The 16407-nt window shown below is 44.2% G+C and overlaps 1 protein-coding gene across 1 annotated transcript in view; it reads left to right on the top strand.

Moving 5' to 3' along the window:
- LOC122814292 (SSX family member 2 interacting protein) overlaps positions 1-16407 on the top strand; it is a 1175977-nt gene that overhangs the window by 379911 nt on the left and 779659 nt on the right. Inside the window, exon 6 of the mRNA XM_044086880.1 lies at positions 8551-8698. Coding sequence (XP_043942815.1) covers positions 8551-8698 — 148 coding nt within the window. The remainder of the gene's footprint in view (positions 1-8550; positions 8699-16407) is intronic.

The following is a 16407-nucleotide window of genomic DNA, read 5'->3' as shown; positions in this document are numbered from 1 at the left end:
CCGATGGGTGCTTCGAATTATCGCCGGAGGTTACTCCATCCCATTCTCTCATCCCCCCTCTCAGTCCAAAAAAATCCCGGACCCGCCACCCAGTCAGCGGGATATTGCAGCCTCAGAAGTTTTAAAGCTGCTGCAAAAAGGAGTCATCCAACCGGTCCCCGCAGATCAGATCGGATTAGGGACTTACTCAAGATTCTTTTTGGTGCCAAAAAAGACCGGGGACTTGAGGCCCATTTTGGAACTCAGCATCCTAAACCGTTCAGTCAGAAAGTCCAAGTTCCGAATGGTCACACTACAAACCATTCTCCCACTGCTGGAGAAGGGTGTTTGGATGTGCTCCATAGATCTCAAGGACGCTTATTATCATATCATGGTACATCAAGCGTCCAGGAGACATCTGCGCTTCAGCCTAGGAGGCAGTCATTTTCAATTCCGTGCGCTGCCCTTTGGTCTCACCACAGCCCCCAGGGTGTTCACCAAGTGTTTGGCAGTCGTGACTGCTCACCTGAGAAGTCTAGGATTCCAGGTGTTTCCATACCTAGACTGGCTCCTAACTGCCACCTCCAGACATCTACTACTGCAGAGCCTCCAAGCCGCTATATCACTGGGCAGTTCCCTTGGAATCACCTTCAATTGGCCAAAGTCTGTGTTGCTGCCATCTCAACGCATAAGGTTCATAGGGGTAGAGATAGACTCAAACCAAATGCGGGTCTATCTACCAACAGACAGAATACAAACTATACAGACTCAAGTTCGAGCCTTACTTTCCAGGCCCAAAGCTCCAGCCAGGATGGTCCTGCAGCTATTGGGATCCATGTCCGCCACGGTTCTTCTAGTCCCCTTGGCAAGGTTGCACATGAGAATTCTCCAGTGGCTTCTTTCAGCTCAGTGGTCCTTTCAGAAACTCCCCCTCAGTCACCTCGTATGGATCACGGAATCTTGCAAACGGGACCTTCGCTGGTGGCTAGTGACCTCCAACTTGGATCAGGGACGACCCTTTGTTCTACCTCCTCCGGCGGCCACTTTGACCACGGACGCCTCCCAGACGGGGTGGGGGGGGTATTCCCTGGGCAGGTCAGTCCAAGGCAAATGGCACCCGGAAGAGACTTTACTTCATATCAACATCTTAGAAATGAGGGCAGTACTTCTGCCCCTTCAAGCCCTCCACGATTATCTCCCTCAGGGCGTAATTGCTGTTCACTCAGACAACATGTCAATTGTCTGGTACCTGAACAAACAGGGAGCGACCAGATCCTATCCTCTTTGCAGAGAAGCCATGAGAGTTTGGGAATGGGCAGTCTCGACCAAACGCTTCCTAGTGGCTACTCACATACCGGGCAAGTCCAATGTGATAGCCGACAGATTGAGCAGAACCATCCTCTCCTCACGAATGGTCACTGAATATGACAGTCGCAAGTCAGATTTTCAGCAAATGGGGAGTTCCGTGTTGCGACCTGTTCGCGACTCCTCTGAATGCAAAGTGCAAAGAATTCTTCTCCCTAACCCCGGCTCCGGGGAAGAGCCCCATGGACGCAGTAGTCCGTCCTTGGCCCACCGGCTTACTTTATGCCTTCCCTCCAGTTCCTCTCCTTCCCAGGGTGATTCAAAAGGCATCTCTCTTGGGGAGCAAAATGATCTTAATTGCTCCTTACTGGCCTCGTCAAGTGTGGTTCCCCTATCTTCGGAAACATGCTCTGGAAGGTCCTTGGTTCCTGGATCAGATCCCAGACCTACTGGTTCATCAGACAGGACTATTCCACCAGTCCCTACACACCTTAAAATTGACGGCTTGGCTCCTCCTCTTCCGATGATAGTCAGGAGTCATACATTGGATCCAGATGTTGTGCACATATTATCTTCGGCCCATAAGTCTGCTACAAAGAAACTGTATTCCAGCAAATGGAAAAGATTTGCTATTTGGGCTCAACTCCGGGGCCTGGACCCCATTTCTATTCCCGTGGCAGAAGTACTAAAATTTTTGACTTTTGTTTTCAATCAAGGCTCTTCAGTTTCTACCATCAAGGTACAATTGGCAGCAATTTCTAATTTTCACGAATCCATAGACCCACCTTTAATGAGCAACAGATTGTGTAAGACCTTCTTGAAAGGTGCTGCCCTATTAAGACCTCCGATTTCTCATCCTGCACCTCCATGGGATCTCGATATTGTGTTACGCGCCTTGACTTCTTTCCCCTTTGAACCGGCAGCTACATGTGATCTAAAGTTTCTATCATGGAAGACAGCCTTTCTGGTGGCGATTACTTCTGCCAGAAGAGTTTCAGAGCTTCAGGCTTTGTCAGTAAAACCCCCGTACTTGGTTTTTCACAAAGACAGAGTATCCCTCAGGCCAAATCCTTCCTTTGTCCCTAAGGTTTGTTCTAGTTTCTGCTTACAACAATCGTTAGAGCTTCCAGTTTTTTTCCCAAAATACTCTAACAAAGCGGAGTTCATATTCCACACACTAGATGTCCACAGACAGTTACGTTTTTATTTATACAGGACCAAACAAACAAGGAAAACAGATCAGTTGTTTGTATCCTTTGCAGACAATAAATTGGGCAAAGCTGTCACAAAGGTCACTATTGCCAAATGGATCAGGGACTGTATTACTCAAGCTTATTTTTATTCTAACAAAGAGCTTACCGCCTCTGTCAAAGCTCATTCTACAAGGGCTATGGCTACTTCGATAGCATTTCATTCTAAGCTTGCTATTAGTGACATTTGTGCTGCTGCTACATGGTCTTCCCCGCACACCTTTATTTCACACTACAAATTAGATGTGGCATCTAGAGGACGAGCTTCATTTGGTTCCACAGTGCTCAGGAGTGTTTTCCAATGAGCCACCTGGGATTTAGGTGCTAGGGACGCTGTCCCATCAGTACAGAATGTAGGCGAGATAGGATCACATAACATCTTTATGTACTCACCATAACTTTAGATGTTTGGGATCCATCTCGCCTACATTCCTAATAACCCACCCTCCTTCCCCCTTCCTTGGAGATCCGAGGATATCAGAAGGTCCAAATCCTGTTTCATCTTGAAACATCTAACAATGTTATATAATCAAGTTGTGCATGAGTGCGGACAAACAAGATCTGGGGGATTAGTGGTGGTGCATCCTGGAATAAAGAGAGCTCAGCCAATAAGAGGCCTCGCTCTATAGTATAAGCGTGCCGAGTCGGAGCCGAGGGATCGGCTCCGAGCCCATCAGTACAGAGAATGTAGGCGAGATGGATCCCAAACATCTAAAGTTATGGTGAGTACATAACTAAAAGTTTTGCACAAAAACATTAGAATTGTCATTTTTGGAACGCGTTTTTAAACCCTGAACAACTTCTTAATTTATTGTGTTAATTGCTTTTTGATGTATAAAAGGTGGGGAGGGGTGTTTTTAATTTATTCTGAAGAAGTCTTTCAGGATGAAAGGGTTCATTAAACAGTGGTACGCTAATACAGTTATTTCCTTGCCTTTATTGACCATCGGGAGCCTTATTTTGTGGCGTTTTTCCCCCTCATCAAGGCTAAGCCTACATCTTGTGGGGCTTATGGCTTCTTCACTTCTGGTGAATGTCCTTTGTGTTTCACAATTGCAGTCCTAACCGATTTCCTGTCATGGAAGCATTTGGCCAGCCTGACTACCAAAGAATTTTCTTTTCCTTTTGAAACCAGGGGATGCCTTGACCGATGTCTGGGTATAAAGGGAGCCAGATGGCACAATAACCTCAGTTCTTTCTTGGTATCAGAGTGCAAAGCAAAGTTCTAGTCAGTGCTTCGGTCAGTGTGCACCAGAGAAAGAAGATGCCTAAAGCAAGGTACCCCTTTGGGGAGCTTTTCATATGTTTCTTGATTAATATCAGAGAAAGTTAATAACTATCTGCACTGTGGCAAGCAGATACCACGCTGGGACTTTCACTTGTTTTGTGTAACTTGTTTAGGCCCAGAACACTATGTACTTGCTGGTTCTGTGCTCACTTTAATGGTAGAATGATGAAGTGTAGGGCTGAGATTTTAGCTAAGCACTTTATACCAGTTGCTAGGGCCTTCATGTACAATGTCATCCACCAATCAAGACGAGGTTGATCTCCCTAGGTATAAGAAGGAAAGGCATCCAAAACTTATTGTATTGGGGAAGTTCGTTGACCATCCACCAGTTCATCTAGGCTTGTTATTGTCGAAGAAGGTGAGATGCTTTCACAGTCCACTCTGAAGACTGAGGTTGTGGCACAGGCCTCTGTTAAGATCTGTTCGGAGTCCAATGTGACGCTGGATCTCTCTACTTCTGCACAAGCTAAAGGACTTAGTTCGTCAGTTGGGTCCAGAGCAATTTGCAGGTTCTGGCTTCCGATGACCACTCTTAAACTGCTGAAGGGGTGTCTGGCATCTGTCATTGTTAGGAAATCACCTTGGGTCGCCTTCACTGGGATTTGGCTCCGTCTGTGTCCATCCCTAGTGCAGACTTCTCCATTAGGCCCAAGCCTAAAGCCTTGCATAAAAAGTCTGCATTCATCTTACCCTAGCCAAGGCATTCTGTCTGCCAATCCCAAACTCTGGCTTATCAACAGGACCTAGTTAGGTTGGCTGAGAATTTGCTTACCGTCGTCTGATCTAGATACCTTTCACTCCCAGGATCTACCTCTAAATCTTCTGGTAAAAGAAAAAGGAATATCCCTTACCAAGAGTCTTTTGATTCTGAAGATGGTAATGATGAAGCCACCTTTGAGGAAGGTTTATCTGTTGCTTCCCATGTGGATTGAGATTCTGATGAGAACCTTGCCTCTGCTTCCACCCCAAAGGACATTTCCTTTGAGGAGACCATACATATCCTGAGGGAACACTTTAAATGGGAAGCACAGGACTATCCATAATCCAAGAAGAGGGTTAGGGAATTTCCAAAACTCCCTGTGCATAAACCTCTTGCCATTCCTCCAGTCTTAGAGGTAGTGAAAGATGTCTTGCTGAATTCTTCCTTATAGCCAGATTCCCTCTCCCCCTTGCCCCTAAGAAACCTGATAGATTCTGCAAAGTCTTGGAGTCCCACAGTCTTTGTAGCAGAACTTGAAGTGGGGGCCCCAAGAGAGCTAAAGCTAGCACTTCCAAAAATCCCCCTGCCTACTGACAAAGAAAGCAGAGCCTTGGACAAGTTCAGAAGGAAAGTCTATACTTCTACTGCCCTGGTCATGAGAACTTTTATGGCCAGTGTCCTATAGTGAAGTATCAGGAAAACGTTTTAGACGAGATTAAGCAAAAACTGTTGGGGATAGAAAAGACCCTCCCCAAGGGGCTGCTAGACTTATGCAGTTCTTTGTCTCAAGTAGCTAAGCACTTCTTGCACTGTGGCTGTGACTCTCTGGAAGCTCCCAGCAGGGCAGCAGCTACAGGATACATCATTCGAAGACATGCCTGGCTAAAGGAGCAGTCCCTTCCTGAACATGTAAAATCCAGTCTGTTGGATACTCCTATGGACAAAGGTTTCCTTTCTGGCCCAGGGCTGAAGGTGTGCTTAAGAAGGTGGAGGATAAGGCCAAGTCCATGCTAACAGTCAAGGACTTTATTCAGTTTCAATCTCCTCACTTCAGCCACAATTACCCTACCAAGTACAGGTCCTTTACAGCTTCCAAGTCTAAGCCTAGACATAGGAGACCTCAAAGAGAACGGAGTCAAAAGCAGCATCAGCGACCTAGGCAGTTTCCAATAGATCTGTGGGATCCCGTCAACAGGGATCCAGCAGGGAGCAATCATGACTCTTCCATGAGACTCCTTTCCCCCTCCCCTAAAGTCCCACCCCTTCCTCTCTACCCCCCCCCCCAAGTCTAAGAGGACAACAAGGGCTTCCACAGCAGGAAATCCCATCAGTTATTACTGCAACAGAGAATATGGTTGAACATCTACATTTATGGTAATTGTACACAGCTGTACTTTCCTCTGGCTCTTTACCACGTGAGAGTGCTTCAGTGGATCCTGGGGGTAAATGGTCCCAGAATATGTTCATCTTTTACATCCAAAGATATGGATTACACATGGCATGATGGATAACATCTCCACTGGTTATCGAAAGGTGCTCTTTCCACCCAAAGACACCAACAGCAGCAATGATAACCAAAGACATTTCTGTTAGGGTGGGGGAGGCATTACAAAGGGAGGATGGTCCAAAATAATTGGTCACAAACAGAGGTCATCCTTCACATCAATATCTTGGGGATAAGGTTGGTTCTCCTAGCATTGCAGGCCTTTCAGGATGCTCTCTCCAAGGGTATGATTTCCATGCACATGGACAATATAGCAGTAGCATGGTACATCAACAACAAAGAGGAAACCGCTCTTATCCATTATGTCAGGCTATCGGAGTTTGGCAGTGGGTGATGTCTTCACCATGCTTTCTCATAGCAACACATATCCTGAGGTCAGCCAGTGTGCTAGTGGCCAAATTAAGCAGGACCATACTGATATCTCACAAGTGGTCCCTGAAACATTGGCAACTATGATTTCATCCAGTTGGGGCAACCTTGCTGTGACCTATTTGTCTCTCATCTCAACAACAAATGCAGCAGTTATTTGGCCCTAATTACTCCACAGTGTCAGTCAGAGGGATGCTGTGCTCCACAGTTGGCCCCGGGGCTCCTTTATGCCTTTCCACCTCTCCCCTTAATGAACAGATTTATATAGAATGCAAGACGGAGCAAGGCCAAGGTGATCCTCATTACCCCCTTTTGGCCATGACAGACATGGTTCCCCTGCCCTTGGCGGCCTCTACTTCAACATCTCCCATGGATATTAGGTCATTATCAAGATCTTCTTTCTCACCTGTTTGGACAACCTCCTCCAGACCAGAAGTCCATGAAGCTAACAGCATGGTTTCTCCAGTTGTAACAATAGCAAGAGATGCCAGTTGTTAAAATTATTTTGGTTTCTCAAAGGCCATCTGCAAACAAAGTATAGCATAACAAGTGGAAAAGGTGTTTGATCTGGGCTACTTCTAAAAGAATAGATACTTTTTCTGCACCCATTCTATCCATCTTGATGTTTCTTGCTGATCTTTTTGATGGGGGCTGTAGCTATTCCACTGTCAAAGTGCAAATGGCAGCAATTTCTAATTTCCATATCAGTTGCAATGACTCTTCCTTAGTATTCTTGAAAATTTCCAAAGCCTTCCGGAGAGGAACCTTTTCTTAAAGCCAACGATCAGGGAATCCATTTCCTTCTTGGGGCATTAATATCCTGCTGCAAGCTTTGACTCCATCTCCTTTTGAATCTGCAACTACTGTAGACTTTAAGTTTTCTCATGGATAACAATTTTTCTGGTAATAGTCACTTCAGCTAGAAGGATATCAGAATTGCTGGGACTGCATGTAAACGTCCATCTCTCATCTTCCATAAAGACAGTTTCACTGAAAACTAAGCAATCCTTTCTCTCTGGGGTGGCATCTGAAGCAAATTTGAATCAATCCGTAGATTTACCAGTGATTTTTTTTTTTCCACAAGTTTAAAACGAAGGTGAATATACTTTATAATATGCTGGATGTTCATTGCCAACTCCGGTTTCTTCCATAGAATGAAGCAGTTTAAATAATCTGATCAGTTGTTTACTTTTTCAAAACACACAATGGGTAAGGCAGTGTGACACTATCATAGTGGCTGTCAAATTGCATTTCCTTAGTCTATAAAAAGAAGAATTTGACATAACTAACCAAACAAAAGGCACACTCAGCTGGAGCCGTGGCCACCTCAGTGATCTTTGCAAATAGGATGCCGATTGGTGATACTTGTGCAGCAGCAGCAACTTGGTCAACAATCCACACCTTTGTGTCTTATTGTAATCTGGATGTACAGTCCAGATCACGCTCATTTCCTTTTCTGTTTGGTTAATTGATCTATGAAACATGTAATTTTTTTTTTGACATTTGATAGTGTTGGCTGTTTAAAGGGGGCAAACTCAGTCTGAGTTAATTGCTTAGTACAAGGGAATTATGAGTCTGGGAGGAGTCAGAATCCTGGTACCGTAAAAGCTTCAAAGTCGGTGTTGTGGTCAGATCCTCTCGGTTCCAACAACTGTTTATTAAACCAGACAAAAGTCAGACTGCATGGCTCTGTCGTTATGGTAAGTACATTACTTTCATTTTTTTATTGTACGTCTTGAATTGAACTCAGCATTAGACTGTCAGCACTGTACATTTCTTTGAGTCATATGTATGTGTATCTTTGTATGTATTTGTACACACACACACACACACACACACACACACACACACGCTCTAGACTTAACAATAACTGATCAGTCTGTTCTTTGTGGAAGTTTGCTGATATTGTCATGCTTTCTAAATTAAGGTATATGAGTTTAGTAATGAAATTGCTGCCCATAGTCAGGAAACACCCAGATTAGGTATTCTGGATGTTTAAACTGCTGGTTACAGGATGTTTTGGATGACAGTGAAAAGCTTAAAATTTTCAGTTAAATTTCAACACTTGATATATGTTTAAAAAGTTGTGGAAATCTTGTAGTTTGCATTTTATATTTATTTAAGGAAATAGACCATATGTGATATCTTTTTAAAGGTTATTTCTGACATTGAAGAAGAGACTGGAGAGCAAAGTAAAGATATATGGGAATTATCTTGTGAATTTGCTCGTGAACAGCTTACAAAAAGTATACGACAGCAATGGAGAATGCTAAAGAATCATGTTGAAAAGCTTGATAGCCAAGGTAAAAGGAGTGTGTGTAGTCTTCAGTGTTTGTAAAGTAAGAGCACACTAACTTTTTGCAGATTTTGGGAGTATTATGATGAGGAAGTGACTGTTAATATTTTAAAAGATTCGTAAGGACATTGATGTGTATTTTGGAACAGAGTGGAACTGATTTTCAGGCTTCCTCAGGTTTAATATTCATTACTTTTCCAAGGCTGCTGACTGATTTATAGTGTTATATTCATTTTGACAATTTTCTCTCCAGGACAGGAGAATGAAGGACATTCACATTTCTGCTGTAACACATCTTAGTGCACAGCCCCCCCATCCCCCCACACCACCAATGCGTAGACAAGTAAAGCATTCTATATTACATCTATAATTTTTTGTACCCCTTGTTCAGTTTTTAGATGTTTACTAAACCCTAGCTGAGGTCTCCAGTCAGAATTATTTCAGCTGTAATAAATATCTGGGCATGGCACAGAGTAAATTACAAGTGCCTGGCTGCGTTGGAGATTACTTCTATAAACACTGGCTACACAGAGCCCTCAGGACATTTTCTGAAGCAATGTTTTGCAGTCTTCACTGATTTCAGGGTATTTCTTGCTTTTGAAATTTATGCAGTTATGTCTGCTGACTTTGGCTGATAAATATTTTCTGCTGTTAATTTCAAGGTCATTGACAGTATAGTTGCCTGCTCTGTGTTTCTGTACAAACTAAAATTATGCTATAATGAAATTTTCACAGGTGTATATACCAGGTTAACAACTGCTGCTTCCTTTATATGCCTAATCATGCATGCCAAATGTATTCCATATGTTTTTTGAACCTCAGGGATTGTTTTAGGGGGTATATTTAAGCTAGAGTATGATTTACAGACATTCTCTCCATTAGAGACATAGGTGCTAAACCTGGAGTGAATTTCTGAGTTCCAAACCAGTGGTCCAGATTATGCTTGAATAACGCTGGGGAAGAACTGTGCTTCACATGGATGGAAAGCCTATTCCAACAGAGGGAAATTCTGAGAAACGTACCTGTCCCTCCAACATGTCCTGTTCATGTTGCAAATAAGGTTCAAGTCCCTAACTCAAGTAGTTCTGATACTATTGGTTTTGATGATGTGCAAAAGTTCCATCACAGTGGGATCTTAGGAAGCCTTGTATGCCAGGCGCTGATTACCTCTCAACAGTCTGTAGGAGGCAGAGTATAGAAATACAGCTTTGAGATGATGGGCAAGTAACGTGTTGTTTACGCCCTGATTTCTTTTTATGAGGAAACTCTACGGATGTTATAAATGCTGCATGTGCCTGGTCTGGAACATACTGAAGGGGGAGTTACCCTCAGTTGTGAGTCTGATGAAAGCCGAGTGCAGAGGAGTTATGACATCCTTGGACCTAGAAGCCATGCCCTTGTTTGTAAGTTGAGCAACATAGATTCTGAGTTCCTTACTACCTTAGTATTATATTGGTTGAAAGCCAGGTTACTATCACATACTTTTCCAACTCCCTGACTGCTGTGTCTACTCTTAAGGGTGTGTTATCAATGAGATAGTTTCCTAGGTTGGCTGACTTCCTAAAAGAGTACTACTATGCATTTCTTAAGTTTTAAGACATTACTTTGGCCCCAGTAATTTGCCTGTGTTAATCCTTTCTGCAGGATGTTAGTGTCTTGGGGGGATTTTATGATTGCTGCTAGACTGCAGTCATCTGCAAACTTGATCAGCAAGAGGCAAAAGGAGTCGGCCCAGCAAAGAGCTCTGAGGGAATATACAAGTGACCTGCCTCTTTGTAAAGGTGTTCTCCTCTAAAATAGGGGTTAATGCCTAATTCCAAGAGTTTGTTTACAGTGTCTAAGTGGGGTATTGCATCAAATACCTTAGCCGGGTCAAGGTAGACATGTATGCATTGTTTTACCCCCTATCAATTCCCTTATTGACCCCTTCAAAGAAGTCCACCAAGTTAAGTAGGCATGATCTGCATTTGACAAAGCCAAACTAAATTAGATCCAGTATCTGAAGGATTCCTTTGCCTTTACTAATCATATCCATGGTAATTCCTTCCTTGGCTCTGCATGTGAGACTAGTCAGACCAGAAAGCTGCTGTTTTCTTGTACAACTTTGGGCATTTTGGGTTTGTTTTTAGGCCATTGCAAGACTCTGTAAAGGCAGTCTTTTCCCTGAGATTGCATTGAGTCTTAAGACTAAATATCAATAAATATTTATCAGTAAATTAAATAAGCATCTTTAAATCAGTCACCTTTGAAATGGTGTTACCATTTGCTCTGCTAGAGACTGATTACAGGAAGTATTTGTGTTATGTGGAAGAGTTCAACATTACGATGTCATGTGTAACATTATTTTTCCCTGCATAGTAAAAAAATAGTTGTGTAAAATCTTACCATAACCATAGATGTCCTTCTCTTCCATGTTGCAGTATTCTAGATGTGGGATTTCCTGCCCTCAGGCAACTCGTACAGCTCCTATACAAAAGCTTCAGCTTGGCTGTTGCAGTGTGCGTGGGACGTCACATGTAGGGCCATAAACCAGGGGCCTTAAATGTGATGTCTGCACGCACAATCCTCAGAACTTTTCAGCCACATACAACATTTGCATCATACGATTGCCTCCTCACAGACGTCGCACCTTAAAGATAAGTAACCCATTGGGTTTCTAACTTTCTTATTTTTTGCCGATTGTTATTGCTAATGCTTGGTTGTTGTAGCCTTTAGGTGATGTCAGGAAAAAAGGGAAAGTGCCAATGTGGGCGCCAGATACCCCATAAAGATGCCCATGACAGGTGTGTTTTTTTTGCCTAGGCCGGAAACACAATCACTCCTCCTGGGAAACATAAGAAAATGAACTCTTCTGAGGATGAGAAGGAAGAATCATGATGTTCTTCCCTGACTTGAGGGGTCATGAGTGGGAGGAAAGAAGCAGAAGCAGGCCTAGGGCTCAGAAGATGCAGGGTGGAGATGGCTGAGGCTGAAGGCCTGATGGCTATAAAGGCCTGCATGAGAGAGGAGGTGAAGGCCTGTCAGTCTGGTGTGGCTTCTGAAGAGGAGGAGCTGTGTTTAGTTTTCTGCTTCTTTTTGGCCAGGGAGGAAGTAGAGAGCGGCCTGGTGTTAGGTTTGGACAGTAACACATCCGAAGTCTGGATCCCGATTGGAGGTACCACCGAAACTGGTTCCCCTCAACATCGACGGCTGTAGATGTCTGGATAAGCTCAGAGGACGTGCTGGTCATCAGCTGCAAAACGGCTTCCTCGAGTGACATTGCTGCAGTCAACGGATCCACCGAGCGCAGCTCAACCCCTAGATCGGCAGTTGGCAGTGCATCGGGAAGTGGAGCGACAGGGGAGGAAGGCTTAGGAAACTTGGCCTTATTGCACGGAGGTTCGGGTGCAGCCTCTAAAGCAGGATCCAGTCTAAGGACTAACCACTTAAGGTGCTGATTCTCCAGGTAGAGGTTTAATCCGGCCAAACAGCTGCACAAGGTCTTAGGCACAAACAATTGACAAATAGCGCAGGAGGAGTGATCGTGTTCCCTGCCCAGGAAAAAAAGCACACCTGCCATGGGCATCTTTATGGAGTATCTGGGGCCAGCATTGGCACTTTCCCTTTTTTCTTAACATCAGCTAAAGGCTACAGCAACCAAACATTAGCAATAACAATCGGCAAAAAAATAAGAAAATTGGAAACCCAATGGGCTACTTATCTTTAAGATGCGACATCTGTGAAGAGGTGATCGTACAATACGAATGTCGTCTGCGGCTGAAAAGTTCTGAGGATTGGGCGTGCAGACGTCACATTTAAGGTCCCTGGTTTATGGCCCTATGTGTGATGTCCCATGCACACTGCAACACAAAAGCTGAAGCTTTTGTATAGGAGACGATATAAAGAGTTGCCTGAGGGCAGGAAATCCCACATCTAAAATGCTGCAACATAGGAATAGAAGGACATCTGGTACTGCTACAACAGGGGCAAGATTTAGTAACTATGAATTGCAGTTATGCAGATACTTTTGTCATAATAGAGTTATTTATAGCCTCTCAAAATATACTTCTATAGGCCAAAAAAAAAAAATCAGTTTGAATGCTATATCAGTGACCTTGTAGTCCCAGCAGTGGGTAAGACTGAGTCCAGAGAAGGCAAAGACAGCTCCCATAGACCCAGAGAACAAGGAAAGAACCGGAGCTGATGGTCAGCTGTGAGGAGAGAAAAAAATATTTGCTATGGTTTCATTAATATCTGTACAAAGTCATTATTTTCTGTCTGAAGCACCCAAATGTATGAAATAATACAAATTACTCAAATCCTACTAAAATGAACTTTTATTTTGGCAAAAGTCCAGTCCTTTCCACTGGTTGTGTGTATAGACTGACCTACAAAGTGTCACATTTCCATAAAAAAATTACAGCTTTGGACATTTGAAATGTGGCAACCCAGGTGTGACCGAAACAAACAGCAAATATGTTTTTATTTTTGATGAGAAAATAATAATAATGTTGTGCATGTAGCATGGTGACTACACTCAGATTTCTGAAAAAAAAAACAACAAATCTGTTAAGTGCTACTAAAGTGAGAGACCTGATCTTAAATGTTAAGCAACCCATTCTTAATTTGTTAAAGTTGGGTCTTGCTCGTGACAGTGACATCTGCCACACCTGAGTACCAAACAACAGTGGCAGAATAAAAATAGATTTGTTTGTGCCCGCTACTTCCCTGCGGACTGTGCCAGTAATGTGTCCCTAACTTATAAACCTAGTAGGTTGATACAATAACAGGATTTGTGAAAGCCTGCATTTTCTGAAGGGATTTGTGTTGGCCTGCATTTTCTGAAGGACATAAAGTCTGAAATTCAAATGTATGTCCTTATTTAGTGATTTCAATCCTCAGTGATTTGTCAGAAGACCCCAGATTTTGAGGAACAGTCCAAATATATGAGGCAAAAATATGGACATTCTGCAAAGATCTGGACAGTTGAGGGGCATTTCATAGGTTCATACTAGGCTATCTGCCCTAGGGCATTTATAAGCCTAGCCAGAGTGTATTTGGCTTTTGCCACCCATTTTAAATTAATTTTGCTATGCTCTTTTTTGAGGTTAGTATACCGTGCCTGTCTAACAGTGACACAGAAGTGATACCCGGGGTAAACCTACGAACCCCCATCCACTCATCAAGATTCCTCTTGAAGAGAGTCAGTGAGGGACTCTGCCTAACCTGGACTGGGATTTTATTCCAGAGTGAGGGGAGCCTCTGGGTTATGAATCTGTCCCTCCAGCATGTCCTATTTATTTCAATGCTGAGGTTCAAGTCTCTCGAGCGCGTAGCTCGATGGGATTTGGATTTTCTGAGGTGCAGCATGTCCATTAATTCCGGGTTGGACATGGCTTTATGCGTCCGGCACAGATTGCCTTTGAGCAGGTGGTATGCCACTGAGTAGAGCTGGAGTTTCTTTAACCGGGCAGCATATGGCATCTGTTTGAGCCCTTTGATCCTCTTGGTGAGGTACTTTTGGGGTCTTTCCAGTTGCTGCAGGTATCTGGTAAGGTACATCCCAAAAGGGGCATTGTACTCAATTATGGGCCTGATGAGGGATGAGTAAAGAGGCACGATGACCTCCCCTGATCTAGATGTGAATACCTTCATGATTAGGTGGGCTATATAAAATGTTTTTCTAACCACTTTGGCCACGTGGTTGTCAAATGAGAGATTGCTATCAACTTGGGTCCCCAGGTCCCTAATTACTTCTGTACTTAATAGATTACCACCTATGTGGTTATTTGTGGGCACTTTGTTTTTGCCAAAGGGGATGACTATACACTTTTTGGCGTTTAGCTTGAGGCCATGGCTCTGGCACCAGTTGTCTGATGTCCTTCAAGGATGCATCTGCAGTCATAACATATGGGTTGTCCTGCCTCAGGCAGCCCTCAGTCGGCCGGATTCCAAAGTCCGGGTCCGGCCTCGGCCGATGTCGCACTTCACCCGACGTCATAGCTCCTGGGGTATAAAGGCATCAGCCGACGCCATTTTCCTCCGTCTTTCTTGCCCCGCGGTGCCCGAAGCAGAAGCTATTCGCAAGTGCCGGTCGGTCAGATCCAGAGATTTCAGCTACCGAAGACGTCTAAAAAAGCTAAGTACCCCATTGGGGACTCTTTCTTGCCTCAGCCGATGTCAGACAAAGTAAATAATTGTTTAACTTGTGGGAAACAAATACCTCATAAGGATTTCCACTCTTACTGCCTCCCTTGCTTAGGCCCAGACCACGACGTATCAGCTTGTTTAGCCTGTGCTTCCTTCAACCGACGGACACTTAGACGTTGGTCGGAGTTTGTAGAAGAGTTTTTTGGTCCCGCCTTTGCATATAAAATGCCGTCTGCGACTCCGACTACACATTTAGGTAAAAAACGCAAGGAAAAGGACCGACACTCGCGGCCCGTGGTTTCGGCTGAAACCACGGTTAGGCCTACCGCGAGTGTCTCGGTTTCGGCTGAAACAGAGTCCTCGGTTCTTCCTTCGGCCACTAGCATGCCTCCGACAACCGAGGCCACAGAGGCCCCGGCTGAGTCGGCTACAGAAATTCCTACCGAAGAAGCAGGCACACAAGAATTGTCAGACACCATTCCGTTGGACATTTCTACTCCTGCACGTGGGGCAGCTAGACCCCCTGCTTCTATGTCTATTAAGGCCTTCTCCAGGGCTAAAGCAGCTAAACTTTCCAAGGCCTTACCTACAAAAGCTCCCCCTCACAGACCTTCCTCCAGTTCTCAGATTCTCAGCCTTGCTGAGGACCTTATTTCTTTGATCAGGGGATCCCAACCTCACCCAGACAGGGCCTCACAACCCCCTCCTGAAAAAAGGCCTAGGACTGAACCCCATGAACCTCTCTCCTCTGACTATTCCTCGGATGGATCAGATTTATCAGACCATCAGGAAGGACCATACTCACCTTATGAGGATTCGGATGCAGAAGACTCCATTCCTTCTGCCTCCCCCCCAGAAGAATTTTCATTTGGGGAAACTGTACATTCAATGAGAGAACATTTCAAATGGCAGGGTCAGGATTTTTCTGATTCTAGGAAAAGGCTAAGGACTTTTTTTACACTTACCACAGCATAGGCCTTTAGCCATACCACCTGTACTATCAGTTGTTGATGATGCATACAGTGATGCCAGTTCAGCCCCTGATTCTCTTCCCCCGGCCCCTGCCAAACCTGACAGATATTACAGGGTCCTGGATTCTCACTTCCACTTGTACAAGGCCCACGCTGCAGACCCAGAAACCATTTCTCAGGGCCCTAAGGGTGTTGCAGCTGCCTCTGCCAAAAACCCCCTACCCTCTGAAAGAGAATCAAGAGCATTAGAGAGATGGGGTAAAAAGGTTTATACATCTGCTACTCTTTCTGCCAGGGCTTTAAACTGTCAATTTCACATGATACAGTACCAGGAATTTTTGTTAGATCAGCTGAATAAAAAGCTTTCCTCTCCTGAACCTTTAGACCGTAAGTCCCTTCAGGAGTTGGTACACAATTCTCAGCAGGTCAGTAATAATTTTTTAAAATGTGGCTGATGCACTGGAGGCTTCATTTAGATCAGCTATGACTGGAGCAGTGATTCGAAGGCATGCCTGGCTAAAAGAGCAATCCTTGCCAGACCATGTTAAGTCTAAACTCCTTGATGCCCCTATGGAGAAACAAAGTTTATTTGGCTCCCCTGCACAGGAGGTTCTAA

The sequence above is a fragment of the Protopterus annectens genome, chromosome 10.part0 (genome assembly GCF_019279795.1).
Source record: "Protopterus annectens isolate FY-2018-M chromosome 10.part0, PAN1.0, whole genome shotgun sequence".
Classification (NCBI taxonomy): Eukaryota; Metazoa; Chordata; order Ceratodontiformes; family Protopteridae; genus Protopterus; species Protopterus annectens.
This window is presented reverse-complemented; position numbering and strand designations above follow the sequence as displayed.